This window comes from Oryctolagus cuniculus, chromosome 7 (assembly GCF_051225735.1).
Source record: "Oryctolagus cuniculus isolate XC-2025 breed Fujian yellow rabbit chromosome 7, ASM5122573v1, whole genome shotgun sequence".
NCBI classification, from domain to species: Eukaryota; Metazoa; Chordata; class Mammalia; order Lagomorpha; family Leporidae; genus Oryctolagus; species Oryctolagus cuniculus.
In genome coordinates, this window is record NC_142873.1 from 77200023 (window position 1) to 77215229 (window position 15207).

The following is a 15207-nucleotide window of genomic DNA, read 5'->3' on the forward strand; positions in this document are numbered from 1 at the left end:
TCACTACAATGACCAGCCAAATCAAAGCGACACATGAACTGTGAGCCACATAAGACCATGTTAGCATAGGAGAGCAGGCAAGGTTGACTAATAAATGAATTGAGCTGTAGATATTTAAGGTAAACACAAAGTTCTGGGATTACAGTTTCATCAAGTCTGCAAAGAATATTGTATATATTTTGTTATCACTTTATTTAATATTTCAGAGATTATTCTTAGTTTGGTATAATCGTTCTCAGAAAAATTTAAATATATAGTTAGTAACCATGGTAATACATATTGACTTTATACTGTCCTGAGGAGATAGGAGATAATGCTCTACCCACATTCTCATCATTTTTTAAATCTTTTTTCTCCTCCAAAGATATTTTTGAATATGGGACTTTTAGAGATTATTTTCCTGGAAAATATCCCCTGTTCTGTGCCAAATGGTTTTGAAATATCCATCATTTCTCTGTGATGACAAACTATGTGGTATTGCTTCTACTTTTAAAAACAAAGGAAAAATGTGTTTACAGTTTCACTTTGAGGTTTTTGAAAGAATTCTGGTAACACTTAGTGAATGATAAATAAATTATAAATGAAAGCTTGCTTTACAATTGGAAACAAATGTCCCACTTGATCCATTGGCCACCAAAGTATTTGAAGAATTGGTTGATAGTTGGATAACTTATGGAAGTGCTTCCGTCCCAGCTAACAAGGTGCGATGGCTGATGACTTTGAACCTGCCCCTCTTCTTTTTCCGTGTGATGCCTCCACAAGATCTAGCCCAGCCTTTTCTGGAGACACAGGAATCAGCATACTGGAGGCCTTTTGCCTTCTGAAAAGATCCAAGAGTGCAGCCCTTTTCCTTTAAACTCTGCTGCAGCTCCAGTGAGTTCTCTAATCCATATTAGTATTGTAACTATGGGTTGATCTAGGCATTTTATTGAGATACATTGCAACAGGCTGCAATTTTTTTAAATCCTCTGTTAGTCCTGGTTATATCCTCTCCTTGACTCAAATAATTCACATTAGTCAGTAATCCTTTGTTTACAAGGGATAAAAGCCAAATCCAAACTAATTTAGGCAAAAGGAGGTTTTATGGGCAGAACTGGAGGGCCTTAACGCTAAACTGCCTGCAGAGCAGGGAGCAGCTGTGCCCAGAACAGCTGGGCCTTGCTTCTCTGGGCATTCCCTGCATTCCCTTTTACTGAAGATCAGATTTCCCGGGTGGGGGGAACACGGCCTCAGGGCCTCCGCTGGACTAGCTGCTGTGGCACTGGTGTGCGCCTTAGACAAGGTGCTCGTGTGAGTGGAGGCAGCCTCACGATTGCAGTGTGGTGAGCAGGAGACACTTTTTCTTTTTAAGATTTATTTATTTATTTGTAAGGCAGAGTTACAGAGAAAGAGAGAGGTCGGTCTTCCATCAGCTGGCTCACTCCCCAGATGGCCACAATGGCCAGGACTGGGCCAGGCTGAAGCCACGGGCCAGAGCTGCTTCTGGGCCATCCTTTACTGGGTCGGAAGTGGAGCAGCCGGGAACTGAACTGTTGCCCATATGGAATGCCGGCGCCACAGGTGGCAGCTTTATCTGGAACACCGCAACACCGGCCCACAGAAGATACTTTTGTGAAAAGAAAAAAGGGTCCAATCTTGGTCACCAAAAGCAAGTGAGATCCCAGCCCCCACTCCCCTCTTCACCTGGGCACCTTTGCATGGGGCACAAACCGAACCTAGGAAGCCTGCGTATTTATCAGTTTTCTGTTTCTATAGCAAAATGCCTGAAGATAAGTATTTCATAAACAAAGGAGAGTTATTTAGCTCACAGCTTTGGAGGTTGACAGTCCAAGAGGCATGCCATCCCATCCGTGCAGCCTCTGGTGAGGGCCCGTTGGCTGTGGCATGCATTGCCAGATGGCTTGAGAGATGGGCCAGGGTCGGGCGGGGTGGGGGGGGTGCGGAAGAGGTCACTCAGTGAGCAAGCTACAGGGACTTAGGGCCAAGGACTGGTTCTAACAACCTGGTCTCTCCAGAACTCGCTTCAGGAGACCAGCATGAATCCCTTCTGAGGGCAGCACCCCTCCCACTAGGCCCTGCCTCTTAACATCACTACACTGGGAGCCAAGCTTCCAACACATGAGCCTTTGGGAAACAAATGCCACCCAGCCAGACCACAGCATCCTTCGAGGCCCCAATTCTCACAGCTGGTGTCCTGCTGTGACGACAGTCACGTGCCCCTCAGGTCCCACAGTCAAAGTTCTGTGACGATTAGCCAATCAGTGCTGGCTGGGATAGAGGATCCATAGCATTGACAAGTCTGCTGTCGCCCCGTCGCTTGGCTTTGGGGCCACTCCTGGGATCAATCAAATCTCTGTGAGCCAGGCAGCCAAGCTGCGGGCAGCTCCCACCAGCTCCTATGAGTAACTTTTATAAACACAGGCTCATTTATTTATTGTGCTATTGTCCCATTAAATAGCCAAGCAAATATTTGTTGTTGATGATGATCAAAGGAATTTCATGTTTTCATGGCCAAATGGTTTGGTTTAAATTTAGTAGAAATAAACACAAATTTTGCGCTTGATCTTAGCCAAAAGGCTGAAAAGCATGAACACAAATTTCAAAATAATTATTTTTCCTTTGTCTTACATTTCAATGTACCAGAAAACTGCCTCTATGTTCACAATGCAGATTCATGACACCTACCGACTCTGCCAGTGTTCACTGTTTTCAAAGAAACACACATTCATGGGGCCAGAGCTGTGGCGTAGCAGGCTAAGACTCTGCCTGCAGGGCCGGCATCCCATGTGGGCACCAGTTTGTGTCCGGGCTGCTCCACTTCCAATCCAGCTCTCTGCTATGGCCTGGGAAAGCGGTGGAAAATGGTCCAAGTGCTTGGGCCCCTGCACCCCGTGGGAGACCCAGAAGAAGCTCCTGGCTCCTGGGTTTGGATCAGCTCAGCTCTTGCCACTGTGGCCATTCGGGGAGTGAACCAGCGGATGAAAGACTTGTCTCTGTTTCTCCTTCTCTTTGTATGTAACTCTACCTCTCAAATAAATAAAGAAAACCTTTTAAAGTGAAACCTGCATTCAGCAGTGCGCATGAAGGCCATGCTGTAGTCTGCAGCTCATCCCAGGAGCACTGTCGGCAGTCTGCTGTTGTTTGCTTCATTATCAAATTTCTCTCCTTCCAAAATTATGGTAATTTTAAAGTCACCTCACTGACACATTTTCAGAGCCTTTTTCCAAACAGAAGATTTTTTTTTAGGATTTTCAATTACTTTTCTCCACTATTGCATTGTTGCTGGCAGAATGAGCTGGGATGAATATCAGAATACTTCTTCCTTTTTTTTTTTAAGACTTATTTATTTATTTGAAAGGCAGAGTTACAGAGAGGCAGAGGCAGAGGCAGAGGCAGAGAGGTAGAGAGGTAGAGAGAGAGAGAGAGAGAGAGAGAGTCTTCCTTCCACTGGTTCACTCCCCACGTGGCCACAATGGCCGGAGCTGCACCGACCTGAAACCAGGAGCCAGGAGCTTCCTCCAGGTCTCCCACGTGGGTGCAGAGGCCTACGGACTTGGGCCATCTTCTACTGCTTTCCCAGGCCATAGCAGAGAGCTGGATCGGAAGAGGAGCAGCCGGGACTAGAACCGGCTCCCATATGGGATGTCGGCACTGCAGGTGGCAGCATTACCTGCTTCGCCACCCCGCCGGCCCCTGCTTCTTCCTTTCTAAGGCTACCTTTCAACCCCCAGAAGTGAAAATGACAAGATCTTTAAAACCTCACCGTGTGCCTTGGCTGCTTTGTACTTCGGAAGATAAATGTGGATTAATATGGCCCATGACTTAACTTCACAACTCTCAACCCAAGCGCAGCTCAAAACTACTGTTTCTCTACATTTCCATCTATTTCAGATTTACTATAATCAATTAGCATTAACAGTGGTGATCTCAAGAACACAATGTGCAGTTATCCGTGACCTACTGGCCACTTTCTCAGATATATTTGAGAGCACAAAATTTATTCTGATGTAATTTTTTAGCAGTTGCAGCTACCTAATGGGGGTAGGAATGGTATTAACTATAGCTATCATACTGTAAGAGTTCAAAAGAATGAGTGTCCTTATCATTACTAATCAATAGGAAAATGCAAATCAAAACCATAGGAGATGCCATTTCACACTTATCAGAATGACTGCCATAAAAACCAGAACAGAAACGAACAGAACAGGTGTTGGACAGGATGTGGAGAAATTGTGCCCTGTTGGTGGGAATGTGAGCAAAGCAGCTGCTTTGGAAAACAATAGTTCCTCAAAAAATCAAACATGGAAATGCCATTTGATCCAGTAATCCCACGCCTGGGCACATGCCCAGAAGAGCCGGAAGCAGGCGCTCAAGTATTCGTAACTCCCATTTTCACAGCAGCGTCATTCACAGTAGCTGCAAGGTAGCTGCGACCTCGGAGATCACAACGGAAGAGGAAACAAAGTGTGATGTGCTGTCTGACCTCAAAAACGAAGGAGACTCTGACACATGTGCTGTGGTCTGAACGCATGTGTCACCTCCAAAGTCATAGGTTGAAATCCTAACCCCTAAGCTATTACCCGGGCCTTGGGGCCTGTGATGTGGCATAGCCTGCAGTGCCAGCATCCCATATTGGTGCTGGTTTGAGTCCCCGCTGCTCTACTTCTGATCCAGCTCTCTGCTGTGGCCTGGGAAAGCAGTGGAGGATGGCCCAAGTTCTTGGACCCCTGCACCTGCGTTGGAGACCTGGCGGAAGCTACTGGCTTCAGATCAGCCTATCTCTGGCTGTTGTGGCCATCTGGTGCATGAACCAGCGGATGGAAGACTCCCCACCCTGCCTCTGCCTCTCTGTAACTCTGCCTTTCAAATAAATAAATCTCTAAAACAAACACAAAAGAATCTCATCAATTGAGTTACAACAGTGCTCATAGTTTAACTTGTTCCTTTCTAACTCAGTGAAAAGTAGACCATTCAGAAACTATGCTAGAACACAATGGACGTGGCTGGTATCCACAGCTACCCCCATTTTCTGTCTTTCGAGAATTTGGAAGGGGACATATACCTGCACCAGCAGTGGCTTCCCTACAGCAGCCTCGAGTCCTCTCCAAGCTTATCCTTCCTGGGAAATCTGCTTAATTTACTCCCAGCGCTTCATCCTGCCCTGACACATTGATCATTTCCAACTATGTCTCCATCTCAGAACCAGACCCACATATCTGTCTCCATTCAGACGTGCTGGTGGGTGCTACAGCTTCAACCCATCACATGCAAACTCTTGGCTGCTTCCTCCTGCTCCTAAGGGCCCTCCTCTAGCGTTCTCCTCAAAGTCATGAATGCCACCAGCTCACTCACCCTGCAGCCTGCTGAGCTCCGAGCCCCAAGACCCAACCATTCTGACTTCTTTTTCGTCACCTGCTTCCAACAAGACCCTGCTGTATCTCCTCCCTTCCTATCACTCTAATCCCACGTGGCCATCACTGCGCCTGCTCATGCCCTAGGCTTCATCCCAGCCCACGCCCACCCTGCTGCTTCCGTGCAGTGACTACTCTTGGTGACCAGGGGATTAAAATCTCTCATCACCTCCTGCATAACAGAGCCCACACTCCTTAGCATGCAACAAGTTCATAATGATTCTGCATAGAGCTTGCTTCTGTCTGGGGGTGTCCTGCACTTGTGAGCCACTCAGAAAACGTCCGTGGACTCGATCCTCCTCCCTCTCCTCACTCTTCCTCCCCCTCCGTTCCTCCTCCGTTTCCCAGTCTGGTCCCCACCTCCCTTTCTAACCTTCTCTAGCATCTTTCATCCAATTCCTCCCCTCCAGCCATGCTTCACTCCGTGTGTTTTTCCTGGGAAGGAGAAGTGTTTTCAATCTCCCTCTCTTCGCAGAGTTTAAATCACTTAGTTGCTCAATAACCCAGTGTTGTCATGTGTAACCTTGAGCAAACCACTTAATCCCACGAGGTTTCAGGTTCCTCTTCCGTAAGAGAGAGCAAACATCTACCTCACAGAATTGAGGTGAGGGTAAAATGAGATAAGATCTGCTAAGGCAGTTGGGAAATCATGAGTGTAGGAAAAGATGTTATAATTCCGCAGAGCCTGTCTTAAATGCTACCACTCACAAGGGGCCTTTTTGACATCCTAAGCAAAAGCCATCTCTTTCTTCTCAAAAACCCTGCCAGAGACAGCCTCCGTCACAGACCTCCTAAGCTGTCCAAGTTCACATCCCATGTTTCCAGCCGGGCCATGCGGTCAGAGTCCACGCCTGTTACAAGGTTCTCCCTGCACTCCCATTGAGGTCTTGAGGCTCTAGAGTCTTTGAAAGAGGAAGAAAACACTTCTGAGATTTGAGGAGGGAGAGACAAAGAGTTCCCAGGTGAGTACCTGGGCGTGTTCTGCCGGGGGTGCCCCTCACGGTCCCAGACCCGTGACCTGCAGGTGAGTCTAACCCGCCACACCCTGCTGCCCGGCTGCTGCTCTTCCCACGGTTCAGCCTGTATCAGACATTGATAATCGATCGTGGATTCCACCCTGCTGAGCCTGCAGCACTCCAGGGCCTTTTATTTATTTATTTTTTAAAGATTGTATTTATTTACTTATTTATTTGAGAGCTAGAGTTATAGACAGAGAGAGGAAGAGAGAAAGGTCTTCCATCTGCTGGTTCACTCCCTAAATGGCCACAACAGCCGGAGCTTCCCCCAGGTCCCCAAGGTGGGCGCAGGGGCCCAAGCACTTGGACCATCTTCCACTGCTCTCCCAAGCCATAGCAAAGAGCTGGATGGGAAGAGGAGCAGCCAGGACTTGAACCAGTGCCCATATGGGAATACCCAGCGCTGCAGGCAGAGGCTTAGCCTACTACACCACAGCCCTGCCCCCATCTAGGGCCTTTTTCAACATAGCTCCATGCAGCCATAACTAGTTTATTCGTTTTGGCACAAGATGGATAAATGATTTTCCTCAGAGATGCCCCAGATAGCTGACCCAGAGTCACCATGGGGCAATGCAAAGGAGAGGTCGCCTCAGAGGTGGCAAATGAGTGGACTGGACTTAAAGGGGTGGTCAAACCCTACAGGCTGCGGCGGGAGACAAAGGCCCCGTCCGAACATCTGCAGGGAGATGTTGTTCCAAATGAAAAGCTCAGAGCCGGCCCAGGGTTCTTCAGGAACCCGCCCGCTGCTGGAGGACGCCGTCAAATACACCACATCCGTTCTGTGGGCCCAGCCGCCGGCGTCTTTAGGACTTTCTGGCTCTCCCTAGAAAGAAGCCAGCACAGCGTCTGCCCCCTCTCCCCAACGAAGGGCTTACATGTAATTAAAAGGGATTATGCTTTGAAGGGGACAGAAAGCGAGCGGCTAATCGCCAAGGACACAGCAGCTGAGCCGGAGGCGCTCTGCGCAGCGTTCATGTCCACTGCCGTCCGGGCGCCTCGGCTCTGGGCCGTCTCCCGGTCTCTGTGTCGTCGGCACCATGGGCTTCGCCAGGCAGATACAGCTCTTGCTCTGGAAGAACTGGACCCTGCGGAAGAGGCAAAAGGTAACAGCTCCCGCCTGAGGTTGGAGTGGGAGGCGTGGGGGATCAGAGGGCGTTGCTGGGGTGGGGGCTGTCCACACTGCAGGCCACAGGAGGCCCTCGGGATCATGTGGTCCGGCCCAGCTGGGGCGACCACAGATGGGACTCGAAATGCAATACATCTGCAGCGGGCTAATTTTTAAGTTGATAAATTTTGCATGGCCCATGAATAATGTTATAAATATGCAAAATGCCCTTGGCAGATTAAAAAAAAAAGGGGGTTCCCACCCACGTCTGCGGATTTGTGACCAGTTAACCCTGCAGCCGTGTTTACCTGATGGTGGCTCAGCGAGCGTCCCAGATGAGTGCCCTTCACAGGGATCAAACTCCTCTGGAACCTGCCGCCTGTTTGCGGATGAGTCCACTGCCTACCCACCCCTGCTTCCTCCCCCTGGTTTCCAGTCCTGCAGGCTCAGGACCCGCGCTCATGAGCGTATACACAGTGCGATGGGAAGAACCCTAAGTCCTACATAGGAGTGTGCCCTCTCTACTGCCCCACACGCCTCACCCCTTCCCCCAGCCTGCTTGCAGACCAGTGCCATGGACGCGTGCCCCAGGGGCTCCTCTGATTCCCTGTGCGCTTGCTGAACTTCTCCTGGGATACTGGCCAGTGCTTCTCCGCCTTGCTCTTGGTCTCTGAATGCACTTCTGATCTTTCCAGCCGGCACAGAAGCCAGCAGAGGACAGATTCTGGGTCTTAATCTTTTAGGTCCGCAGTCTGACCCAGCGTCATGTCTGTTCATTGAATGAGGCTCAAAAGAACGTTCTTGAATAGCTGCCCGGCTCCGGGACGCCTCGTTTCCATGAGGCACGCTTTTGTCACATTTTAACATGTCTGAAATAGGAATGCAGCTCGTGATCAAATCACAGTTGAACCATGCTCCCGTGTTCTTTCTTTGGGGAGCAGAAAATAAGCATGCACCTCGCTTTTGATGGCAGCTTAGATTTGATGAGACACAGAAAATTCTTAGCTATCACAGACCTGTCCTGCGCTCTTTCAAAAGGTAGGCGTTGAGTCTGCACTGGACTTAAGGGTCTAAAATACCGAGTCACAGAGTCCACCCTGCACAGGCTTCCATGCTGGCTGGAAAAATCTGAAGGATGTTTTGAGACCCAGGGCCATGTAAAGCAGCAAAGGTCGAATATTCCAGGAGGAGGGCAGGTGAGAGCGCAGATCAGAGAGGGCCTCCCCCACCCCCTGCCGCCGCCACACACCCCAGCTCAAGGCAACTGGACTGTACAAGGAGTGACTGTGTGACCATAAAGGAGGAATGCACTTGGCTATGGCCGTGCAGTGTTGTGCAAACACCAAGTGACTGAAGGAGCAGAAAGGAGGAAGCAGGCCAGGGATAAGGGTCAGGGCTAGGTAGGGAACCAGGAGGAGGCAAGGGAAGGAGATAGGTCACAGGAAAGGAGAAAAACAGCATTTGTCGCAAACTTCAGTTCAAAAATGGGTTTGTGTAGGCAATATCAGGTTTCCCAAGTGCGAGAAGAAGCGTTAGGGATGAAGTGGGTCCAGCTGGCCGGACATCTGAAGACTGATGGGTGTGTGTTCCAGCTGGGAGCTGGTCAGAGAGCCAAGCATGGGAAGGTGTCAGCTCAGTATGAGGCTGGTGTCTGAGAGGTGCTTTGGTTTGGGTATGTCCCCCAAATTCCTGAGCCCCAGTGTGGCAGGCTAGGAGGAGGGACTTGACAGGAAGTGTTTAGGTCCTGGGGAGCCAATGAGTGAGCACGACAAGCAGGTTGTTATGAGGCAGGCCCACGGCTCATGCTTGGTCCCCTGTGCACCCTGTCTGGTCCCTCTGCTTGTCCCCAAGGAGATGATGAGACACAAAGGCCCTTGCACCAGGCTTCAGAATCATGGGCCACATAGACTTCCTTCCTTCATAAACTGCCCAGTCTGTGGCGTTCTGGTACAGCGACAGATAATGGGCTGAGACAGAGGGTAAAACACACACTCGGGTGTCATGGAGGTCACAATCGCAGCACACAGCTCCCACCCTGGGGCCCAGGGAACCAAGGGCAGACAGTGGGATGGCCGGGCCATGGCAGCACAGATGAGACAGCTGCAGAGTAGAAATCTGGACCTGGGAGGAGGGGGAGCAATGAGGCCGTTGCTGGGTCTCGGCCTGGTCTCAGCCATAGCCCCATCCATGAAGAGGGAGCCCTGGCTGGCTGGTGGGTTTGGAACTGAGGGACAATGGCTTGGAAAGGGGCAGTACAGTCCAGGAGCCTGGAGGGCACGCAGGAAGGCTGGGGGGAAGCCATGTTGGGACCACTGGTGTGTGGGATATGCATTGTCCCCAGGCTGTCTTCCTTTGTCAAAGCTGGGGTCATCCGGGGCTCCCAGGAACCAAACACTAACCTGAGACTCCATCCCTCTTCCAGGAGCTTCCCTTCCCGAATGAAAATATTAACAAACTTAAACAAAACCCATTGTTAGAGTTGGTCATTTTTTTTTTTCATTGTTCCTTCCATCACCAAATACTCAGTACTCGCCCGGGACACTGGGCCAGGTGCAGGGTACATACACAGCGGCTATTAAGACACTTGCGGGCCCTGCCCTCCTGGGGCCTCAGGTCTGTGGATGGCCAGGGTTCTCCACCGACCGCTTCTGTGCCTGCAGACACAGCTGTGGGCCTGTCATGATTCCACCCCTGTGACAAGCGAGCTGCTGCCCCAGAGAACAACTGTTTCTTAAGACAGTCACTCCTTGTAGAGTCCACTCCCTGACCCTGGTGTTGGTGGGCATCCCCCTGCCCAGGGGGCTCCCCTGGAGGATGGAGCCCTGCAATCTGAGAACCCAGGACCGGGGGCATGTCCAGGGCTGGTACCCTCTGGTGCTTCCCAAGGCCCAGGCACTGAGCTCTCGGCTCTCATCTGGGCATCTCTGGGATGTCTGGGTCAGCTGGAGGCCTCCCCCATGCCCCCTGGAAGCTCTCAGAGGGGTCTGTGCCTCCTTCCCAAGCTTTTGGTTCTTCTAGAAACTTCTGCCTCTAGAATGTGGTGACCCTACAAAAAGTACAAACACCTGGCCCATAATGCAGCCCCTAGGCATTTTTTTTAAAAAAAGATCTATTTACTTACTTATTTAAAAGGCAGAGAGAGTGAGAAAGAGAGATCTTCCATCTGCCAGTTCACTCACCAAATGTCCACAACAGTCAGGTCTGGGCCAGGCTGAGGCTAGGAGCCAGGAACTCCATCTAGGTTTCCACCGTGGTGCAGGAACTCAAGTACTTGGGCCATCCTCTGCTGTCTTCCCAGGCGCACTAGCAGGAAGCTGGATCAGAAGCAAAGCAGCCAGGACTAGAACCGGTGCTCTGACACGGGATGTAGATTTCGCAAGCGGCAGCTTAACCGGCTTTGCCACAAAGCCAGCCCTCAGCCCCCTAGGTTTTTAATTCCCCAGACTTCCATGGTTTCAGGTGTTTGGTGTGAGCAGAGGGAGAGTGAAAACGGAGGCCAAATTCCCCCATCCCTCCCTTCCCAGTCCCTAAGGGCAGAACGTGCAAACCTTAGATCTCTTCCTCGCTTTCTTCCTCGTTGACTTTTATCAGTATTGCCACGTCCTCGTCCTCGTGACAGTTCTGCAAGACAGAGTCCTCTGCCTCCTCATGGCACTCATGAGGTCGCTGAGGCCTCCGAGGAAGGCTTGTGACTGGTGGGGTCGCGCCTGGGATCCAGCCATGCCTGACTCCGGGACAGGCAGAGCCGGCCACTGCAGCCCACTGCCTGTCCGACAGGCTGGGCATGAGTGGCACCTAGCTGGAGTGACTGTATAATTTCTCATGCAAACCAGGGCAGTTTTGCAAGGGAATGGGGGCATTTTCAGTAATTGCACCAGGCCAAGAAATGCAAACTGATATGCACCTGGCAAGCAGGGCTCTAGGTTTGCCCCCACACCACAGTGAGTTAGAGATAGCCCCTGCTCTCCAGGAACTCAGAGCCCCCACGTCTAATTACTGAGCAGAATCAGGTGTGCTACAGTGGGGCTGAGCAGCCTGGGGAGGAGGTGAGGATGAGCACAGAGGAGACGCCAGGGCCAGGCACTTTGCTGGTGCTGAGAGCTCGCCCCTGCATGGGCTGTGGAGCCGGCGCTGCATCAGGGAGGGGCTGTAAGGACCACCAGGTGTGACTCCCGTCCCCGAGGGTGCGCAGGCTCATCCCCGAATCTCAGCTTCAGGGTCAGGATGGGAAATCCGGGGAAGGCTCCCAGGAAGGAGGGGCCTCATCACTTCCTGGGCCCCAGACTTGGGCACCTTTCATCCTGTGCCTGGCATCAGACCGTGGCAGGTGCAGGGCCTGGGCAATTGGCCCCAAGTGCACCCAGGTTCTGTCATGTTCCTCCAGGCTAAGGGTCCTGTCTGGGCCCTCCATGCCCAGGGGAGACTCAAGCAGCTCACTTCAAGCCTTGGCTAACCCCCCTTTAAGTTGAAAACAGAAGGAAGAAAATCTAACTGGCTAAGCTTTACAACAAGCACAACTCTGGCCCCGTGGTGATAGAAAGGGATAGAGAAGGGGGAGGGGCAGAGAGAGAGAGAACAAGGAAATACCAGTTAGGCCCCTTCTGAGCCTCAACTGGGCTTAATTAAAGTTACAGACATGTTTAAAGGGGAGGGGTAGGGGAGACGGAGCTGCTCGGAAAACATGCTTTTAATTATGCTGTGGAATTTCTCCCCAGGGGAAGCCCTTGCCCAGTGGAGCGTCAAGGACAAGGATGCAGCTCTGGGCTGGGGGTGCTGAGCATGGCTCTGGGGTCGGGACAAGAGGCTGGGGGGTCCACGTGCCGCAGGGAGGTGGGAGACGCAGGCCCTGTGGAGCCTCATGGACAGTTAGCACCATGACACAGACCTTTCGAGAGACGTCCACAGAGGTCACCACCATGGCCTGCCCATCAGAATGGCCTGAGAAACGTGTTTCAAAATGCTCGTGTCCTTCCGAGGGCCTGGCCTGACATCCCTGCGCGGTGCCCGCTGGAGGGGTCAGGGATGACAGCAGAGCAGCGCTGACTGGGCGACGTGGAGCGGAACACGGGGCAGGAGCGAGGACGGGGCAGGTGCCGCCCCCACCGACCGAGGACACGGTCACAGCGCCAGGCACGGCCGGGGCCCAGACGCATCACACTCCAGGAAGGAATGCGAGAGTGGGTGGAGTTTCCAAGAGATGCATGCGCCTGGGTTTAGAATTTTTATCCAGGGGCCAGGCAGGCAAGCCCCCTTGATGAGTGAGCAGGGGACACATGTGGTTCGTCTCTCAGGGAACAACACGATCCCGAACCACCAACTACACATTCCGAATCCAGAAAGGGAGGAGAAAGGAATGTGGTGTGGGGCAGGCCTGCTCCATTTCTTTTCTGTCTTTGCGACATGCTGTCACCTGCAGTGCCCCAGTGACCCCTGTGACATCCCCGGGAGGCAAGGAACGCATGCTTGTGTTTACTGAGAGTTACCCGCTGCCGGATTCTGCTTCCTGTGTCTGGCGCGGTTAACTCGCGTCAGCCTCCCAACTGCTCCTGGAGGAGGGTGCTGGTATCACTCTCATTTTACAGACAAGACCCTGAGGCCTAAAGAGTTTCAGCAGGTTACCTAAAGGCCACATAGCTAAGACAGAGCCAGCTAGACAGGAACCCAGGGCTTGGCACCCGTGTGACCGGCTCTTATCCTTCCGTGTACCCTGTGGGACGCAATATCGGGCCCATTTCATAGATGAGAAAACTGAGACTCAGAGGTTATGCAAGCCCAAAAGTGGTTGTTAACCCAGATCTTCCCACTCCCAAATCAGCATCAGTGTTTGCATACCAGACCACTCCCAGATAGATATCTCTGCTCAGGGGCAGCCTGATGCGCTTGGTGGAAAGCCAGCAGTGCGGGCAGCTGTCTTAAGGAGGCGTCCACAAGTAGAATCCAGACTGGTTGTCTCACTGCTTTGGCGAGGCAGCAGGAGCAATCTCCGGTTTCTCCACTCACACTGTCACTCACTATCTTGCCCAGCTTGCTCCCCAAGCTCACCCACCCCACTGCAGTGCGGAAGGGAGGCAAGGAGCGGGCGTGCACACCTGTGCAGACTGTTGGCCACCTGAGCGCCAACAGCGCTGCCTCCAGCATTCCCCTCCTAGGCCAGTCTTATCAGGCTGTCTCATGGCATGTTAGTTAGTGGGCACTGGTTTCGAGTCCTGCCTCGTGGAGGGAGCTGGACTCCCAGCAGGGACAGGGCAGCCCTGGTGCCCGCCCTCAGGAAGCTTCCAGCCCACAGAGCTCTGCTTACTTGACCTGAAGTATGACGAGATGAGCGATAAGACAGGGGAGGTACAGGCTGATGGAGGTACGGCCGCTGTGTGGCCCGGGGGATGCCGGGAGGCAGTGAGCGGGGGCTGCCTGGGCAGGAGGCCAGCGTGCCGGGGGGTAATCGCCAACATTCCAAGGCTGAGCATGCTCAGGCCATCCCCCTCACGCTGGGGGAAATTGCCCAACCCTGATGTTTTCCCGTCTCGTGGGAGAAGGTGTAGGGGGTAGCCCTGAAGATTGAACGCCATGAGGAAAAATCTCTCCTTTTCCCTTCCCGTATTTGTGCGAGTACTTCCTCCGACAGGTCTTCCCGAGACACACTTTGAGCCAAATATTTGGTAAAAAGTTACAATTGCATAATCACCACCTACCCACAAATATCATTTGCTTTTTCTTCTATGTATAGTCACACTGCCACCCGCCAATTTATCTCTGATTTGTTACCATGTGGTTGCCAACAGACCCCTTCTACAAAGCACGATTTGCCTTACTACCAGGAAAGGAGCAAACGCGGACTGAGCACTTGCTAGGATGCCCGCCATTTCACTGGGAGCTTATTTATGTGTCTTTAAAAGGAAAACAACAAAGCATTAAAGGACGGAGTATGCAACAGCTGATGTCTATATACAGGTTCCATTCCTAGCCAGCTGCTGAAGTTCTCTTTAGATCTTGGGAGTTTCCTTCCTGAGGTGTCTGGAGTAGAGGCTGGCTAGAGAAGCCGTTATGCTCCCGTTTTCACAATCCCCTCTCCCCTTCCCTCCTATCCTCCCCGCTCCATAATCCATACCGCCAGCCCTACCTCACGCGCAGTGCTGCTAAGCGCAGGCTACAGTGCTTCAGTTCTGAACTGAACCCAAGCCCGAATCCCAACTTTCAGCCGTGCGTCGGGAGCAGCAGCCTCTTCCGGGGTAAAAACCATGGAACTCTGCCCAGCTTTGTTTCTTTAGGCAACTGACATTGTTGCAGGAAGGGGGTTGCTAAACCCTGATTTCTGGTGACTTGGCTAAGGGTCACAGTATTCCACAGTCATTCGCTCATTCATCCACTCAAACACCACATGTGCAAGGTCCGCCGTGCACTGGAAGGAGGTCATGCAAAGGGGCAGAAAGAGAACTGGTGCCGCAGGCAGTAGGCTGGCCTGTTTCTGATGCTCTCCCTGCCTGTGTGACACTGGTGCTCCTGCCTTCTCTGGGTCGCTTTCCTCATCTGCGGACTAAAGAGGCTGCAACAAGATCTTTACCACCTGCATCATCAGCTCTAACTAGGAACTTGTTAGAAATACAAGAGCGGGGCAGGCATTTGGGACAGCTGTTAAGACACGGCTTGCAATGTCTGCATCCCACATTGGAGCTCCTGG

General features: G+C 51.9%; 1 protein-coding gene and 1 long non-coding RNA gene across 12 annotated transcripts in view; one reads left to right on the forward strand and one right to left on the reverse strand.

Annotated features, from left to right (window-relative positions):
* Positions 1-1361: 1361 nt before the first annotated feature.
* On the reverse strand, positions 1362-14717 carry LOC127493582 (uncharacterized). Of its 10 annotated transcripts, none has more exons than XR_016210890.1 (5): positions 13831-13948; positions 13016-13078; positions 11081-11153; positions 10712-10846; positions 6898-7512 (listed from the first exon to the last, which is right to left on the reverse strand). It is a non-coding gene; the product is annotated as an uncharacterized LOC127493582 (long non-coding RNA). The 10 variants fall into 10 exon arrangements; XR_016210889.1 differs by lacking the exon at positions 13831-13948 and adding an exon at positions 13365-13673; XR_016210887.1 differs by lacking the exons at positions 11081-11153; positions 13016-13078; positions 13831-13948 and adding exons at positions 1362-1606; positions 6200-6313 and having other exon boundaries at positions 7303-7512; positions 10712-11002.
* Positions 7396-15207, forward strand: part of ABCA4 (ATP binding cassette subfamily A member 4) — a 137859-nt gene continuing 130047 nt past the window's right edge. For both annotated transcript variants that reach the window (XR_016210884.1, XM_051857469.3), the window contains exon 1: positions 7396-7530. Coding sequence is in view for 1 of the 2 variants with exons in the window: in XM_051857469.3 (XP_051713429.3) it covers positions 7465-7530 (66 nt within the window). In the remaining variant the exon portion in view is untranslated. The remainder of the gene's footprint in view (positions 7531-15207) is intronic.